The sequence below is a fragment of the Solanum tuberosum genome, unplaced genomic scaffold, assembly GCF_000226075.1.
Source record: "Solanum tuberosum cultivar DM 1-3 516 R44 unplaced genomic scaffold, SolTub_3.0 scf00208, whole genome shotgun sequence".
Lineage (NCBI taxonomy): Eukaryota > Viridiplantae > Streptophyta > Magnoliopsida > Solanales > Solanaceae > Solanum > Solanum tuberosum.
Window position 1 is genome coordinate 599,501 of NW_006239132.1, and position 5,529 is coordinate 605,029.

The window sequence follows — 5,529 nt, forward strand, 5'->3', positions numbered from 1 at the left end:
CTACCACTCTTTCCTCTCGAGTAAGAACGGCTGCGGCTGCGGCTTCTAGAATCATGTTCTTTCACCTACATAAGACAATGCAATATTTTTTGATGAAGCATAAGACAATGGTATAGGCTAACAAAAGAAAAGGCACTAAGCAGCCTATAATCATAGTATTTGAGTTATAATCACATCATACCCGAATTGTTGAACGGGAAAAAGCATTCCGAAACTCAGATTCATCAAGTTTTTTTATCTACATACAAGGAACATTATTTACACTTGTTAGTCGAGCATAAACGTATTTCATATATCTTGAACAAAAATTGAGGATAATATACAGAATAAGAAAGAGGAGATAACTTACAGCATATTTCATATCGTCATAGTTGGTATAATCCACAATTCCAGTGGTCCCTGAAGAGCAAAACTGATTGTTAGCGCACCATCCACCACAAAAGAATCACTCAAGGAGAGTAAATTCACAAGTCATAGCAAGATTAGGGTGCTTGACACAACGAAAATTGAGTAGAAGCACAAGAAATTATTTCAAAGATAAGGCAGCACCGCATTTGATTACAGAAATAAGAAAAATCTGAAGCACATTATTTCCACAGGTCCTTGAACTGCTCAGCTATACATTTGGGCCATTTTAGTCACAACTCACAACCACAACATTGAAATATCCAATAAATTTCAGCTGACCCTAGATTTTGAGTGGCAATCACCGTTTTGAATTCCATTTAAATAGGGTATAATCAACTATTAAATTCCTATTTTAGAGTCAGAAATAATCTTTGCCATCTGTCTATTAACTGTCTTAATTATAAAGGCTCTAGTATATTCATCCTGACAAAATGATGACAATTTTCTATGTAAAACCTAATAACAAGCTAACTGAAACAATTAAAGGAAAGAAGGAAAAAGAGATCTTATTGCATGATCTGGCACTAAGCTACCTTTTGGAGTTGAGTTAGGCCCAATTGTCCACTTCCTTAACATGGTATGGTATTAGAGCCAGACCCACTCCTATTCTTGGTGTATCCATTGTTAAGCCCACATATTAGATTAGCCTCTTTATTATCTGTCTTATTCAAGGTTGGTAACATGCAATAAGCCAGATAGCAGTACTATCTTGTTATGGAGGACGATTATCACCAAGGGGGAACATAATCCAGGCATTACATCCAGACACATATCAACATTTATTCAAAGAGTGAGGAATACACAGGTAAGCACAGGATGTTATTAAACATGGAAGATTAAAAAAATAAGCTCTTATTTCCTTCTATCTTCTCCTTATCGTCCAACAGAGCTCCCACTTACCCCTCCAACAATGCCCCAAAAATAATTGATCTCCTCTTCTACACCACCTGGGTTGAAACATTACTGCCTTTCCTCAACCCCAAACCAAGGATTTCTTTTAGACTTCTCTCCTTTTTCTTTTTCTGCTCTATTTTATTTTTCCCTGCTATTTTTTTTACTTTATGCATTACCCCCCTACAATTTTTTCATTTACTTTTTCTTGATGTTATACTCTTTTAACTTTCTGTAATTCTTTCTTGTTTTATTATATTACTATGGCACCAAAAGAGAAAAATAGTTTTCTGACTAGAACGGATGGAACTATGTTTTGAATGATGATGTACAACAACAAACTTCAGCCAAAGGATATATAATATATCAAACCTGACCATTTTACCAGGATTAGTAATAGCACCCATAATCCCATCCAAACTGAGGGACGCAGTCACTTTATCCAGCCAGGTTGGCTAAACATTATAGTATAAAGTATAAACTAAGCCAGAAGTCATCAAATATATAACTAATGCACGTTACTGCAGCATTCAGCAATTTTGTTCTCAACAATAGCCCAAAACTTTTTAATCATCATTCTCCGATATCATCTATTCACGGGCCATAGAACAAGATTTGGTTTTGATTGGGTCTGAAAAGATAATATTAGCTGTTATAAGGTGGGGAAAGACACTTGAAGACCCAATGATGAACCAGAGTCATATTCAACACAAAAGATTTAAGAAAGGATTCTACTTTGAGAAAGCCCTTCTAATTGCATTATGAAAGATAGTCAGCTCAAGACAGTAAATTAAAGAGCCATCAAAACAATTGAGATTCAAGTTATCCACAGCAAATATATTGCTATTTTCAAAACAAAAGATCAAAAATCCTTCCTTCTCCCACCACTTCTCAAAGAAGAAAACCCAAAAGAAAGACAGAAAAGGGAAAAAAAAAGAGGGTAGTTATAGAGACTTGACTCTTAATTTACCAATATAGGTCCTGATATAGGCAAGTTCCTTTGGCATAGTAAAAAACAAACCCTTATATAAACAAAAAAACAAAAGGACAATTAAGAGGAGCATAAAACTAGTATCTGTTGCAAATCATCTTACCACTCCCCTCACGGAAAACTTGTGAGAAACAAACATCCCCAGCTCGACGCATATGATCCTACATAAGAAACATAGAATACCAATATTCAGCGGCTAGAAGATAAATACCGGAAAAGGAAGATCACTTTTAGCCACGGTCCTTATAATTTACCACACAGACACCACTCACCTTGAGATCCTGCCAGGATGCTGAATGGGGCAATCCGGTAACTAAAACTGAAAATAAATAAGTGAATTATATCAAGAAGACATGAAATGCAATAAAGAAAATTAGGTGCACATTAATAACTAACGTGCCTCGATACTCAGTACGTTTGGGTGCTCCAAATTTGTGATTATTACGACCACCACCATTATGGCCACTATTATTGCCACTATTATAACGATCATTTGACGATGAGTTACCACGCCCACCATGTGCAAGTTCAACCTGCATGTATGTAACAATTTCAATAGGTTTAAGCACCTCAAAAAAGAAAACTATTTTGCATTTAGGTGTCTTACATGTATTAGACATGTTAATTTGCCTTGAAAGACAAACTAACCTTGAAAAGAAACACACCTGAATAAAGTGGGATGGATACAGACAATTTATATAACTGATCCCAACTAATTTGGGACAAGCATTTAATAAAGAAACATAATGGTTTAGTGAAATGCTAAGGTCAACGAAAATGCAACTAATACATGAATTGGAAACCCTGATTCAAAAATGCAAGTCAATCATACTTCTCAAAGTAAACAGAGGATACAGTTGATTCATGTGTGTGTATCCTATATGCTGTTAAGATTTTACTAACCCTCAAACGATGCCCATCAAAATCATAGCCATCGCGCCCACGAATAGCATCCTCAGCATCGCGTGCCTCTTCAAACTGTGTTTATTTCCAACAAAACCATGTCAAAATAGCTTAAAATTTGAGAAGGAATTATCCAAAGAAAATCATTTTAGCCAGTGCAGTCAAAACTCACCTCAACAAAAGCATAACCCGGGGGTCTCGGTGGAATTTTCAGATCAATATGTGCTATCGGGCCATACTACAATTACACGCCACACACATTTAAGTTTAGGAGTATAGTAAATGACATCCAACTAAAGTATGAAGCTAAGAGTAATACAAGTACCTTGTAGAACAGATCCTCCACTTCTCGCTCACGAATATCACCAGGAAGATTACCAACATAAATCGTCCTACTTGAACGACTCATTGTTCCTAAAAAAATACAATTAAAACCCACATGAGAAACAAAAAATGGATAAAAGTCATAGAGAACTTGAGTCACAAAAACACAACTTGAGCAATCAGATTGGTTCAGGCACATACATACGGTTTGTTCGGTATGAAGGAAACCAATTTCCAAAAAATGTTTACCAAATTTCTAATGTTTGGTTGGTCAAATTTATGGAAAACATTTTCTCTAGGAAATTAAGTTGCTTCAAAATGACAAAAATGACTTCCTTAATAGAAGTAGTGAAACAAGTTCAACAAATACAATTCCATGTTGATTGTGTTCTCCCCACCCTCCAACCAACCTCATCTTCACCTCACACCCTAGCCCTCATCCCCACCACCCCACCCCCAACTCCAAGAGTATTTGTCTAGATTACATACAAATACTTTTACTATAATATTTTTTGCTTGCCTACCGAACACAACTAAGTAAGGAACCCCATTATTTTCCTAGAAAAAAATCATTTTCTTGCATACAGACCATATTAATAATGGGTACACAATTACATACACAAATTATGTATGTATACTTTATTACTATTTTTCTTGTATGTAGACTGCTTCTATGCTAGATCCGCCTCTAAACAACGTTTTAACTGAATTGAAATACATTTTTCGCTAGGTAAAATGAGCAAAGCCGAAAGAAACTAAAATTAAAAAACAGATCTTGATAGCTATTTCGTTTAACAGATGCCGATTAAACGGACCTCCATGAACAAAGACCGAAGAAACGTACCTTTACTAGAAGATTGATGAAGGATGAAAACACAGAGCGCGTAGAGAAGAAGGAGAATTTCGAAGGTTAGGGTTTTAAAGAACAAAGGGTTGAGAATGCTATGAAGCTTATAAATATCTTCTTCTAGAACTTGTTGTCATCTATCCTATTGGGACACGTCCTTCCTAGAGTGTACTAATTTGGGGAAAATATATTATATTTGGGGGTTTTTTTTTCTCACCAATAGGTGCATCTCGATTAATTTTACGCGATATCTAACACGATATATATTGCCTCTCACCAGCAACATGTATTATAACATAACATATACTGATTTCACGGGATATGTATCACCTCTCACTAGGAAGTGAGATCCCATGGTGTTGGTAAATGAACGTGATGTTTTGTCTCACCTCAATTATTTTGTACTTTTTTTATGGTAAATGAACGTGAGATCCCACGGTGTTCAACTCACTTCATTGATTACTAGGTCACACCCTTGAATGTTATATTTCATGTATCACCAATTGTGTGAGGCTTCTTTTATTGTTGGTGGTTCGAATTTTTACATTATTGAATTTGTTAACTTGTGTGAATAATGAGTTAAAATAACAAACAGGTCAAGATCCAATCCAATCCAAATTTGTTTGGGTCATAATGGGTTGGCTATTGTCTAATAGTTATAGAACTGGTCAAGACCCAATCCAGCCCAATTTTTACTAATTTTATTTGGAGGAATTGACACAGATAGACAAGTGTTGCATACAATTGGCAACATATAGCCCAATATTAATTAGCAGTTATAAATGTTCTTGAGATAATATTACTTTAAACGTGGATGATGAACTGGAGGAAGATGAAAGAAGAATTGCATAGTGAATTTTCTAAGTGCTAAACATGTTCTTCGAGGAATTGACACAGATAGACAAGTGTTGCATACAAATTGGCAACATATAGCCCAATATTAATTAGCAATTAATAAACAAATAAAAAATTGGCACATATTAGCCTAAAAGTAATATATACATTTTCTAAATTATTTTTAAAATAATAAACGATATTTAATATCATCTCTCTTCTAACTTCCAACCATTTTAAATTATTTTTAAAATAATAAAAGATATTTAATATAATCTCTCTTCTAACTTCCAACCATTACTCCTTAAAACTAGCAAAAGATTATTTAGAA

At 34.8% G+C, this 5,529-nt stretch overlaps 1 protein-coding gene across 1 annotated transcript in view; it reads right to left on the minus strand.

The window, feature by feature from the left end:
* LOC102584103 (serine/arginine-rich-splicing factor SR34-like) overlaps positions 1 to 4,496 on the minus strand; it is an 8,087-nt gene extending 3,591 nt beyond the window's left edge. The window contains exons 1-10 of the mRNA XM_015312534.1: positions 4,362 to 4,496; positions 3,519 to 3,607; positions 3,366 to 3,431; positions 3,194 to 3,268; positions 2,691 to 2,823; positions 2,563 to 2,609; positions 2,394 to 2,451; positions 350 to 399; positions 182 to 238; positions 5 to 65 (exon numbers count right to left, since the gene is read on the minus strand). Of these exons, the coding sequence (XP_015168020.1) occupies positions 5 to 65; positions 182 to 238; positions 350 to 399; positions 2,394 to 2,451; positions 2,563 to 2,609; positions 2,691 to 2,823; positions 3,194 to 3,268; positions 3,366 to 3,431; positions 3,519 to 3,602 (631 nt within the window). The 5' untranslated portion in view covers positions 3,603 to 3,607; positions 4,362 to 4,496. The remainder of the gene's footprint in view (positions 1 to 4; positions 66 to 181; positions 239 to 349; positions 400 to 2,393; positions 2,452 to 2,562; positions 2,610 to 2,690; positions 2,824 to 3,193; positions 3,269 to 3,365; positions 3,432 to 3,518; positions 3,608 to 4,361) is intronic.
* Positions 4,497 to 5,529: the final 1,033 nt, after the last annotated feature.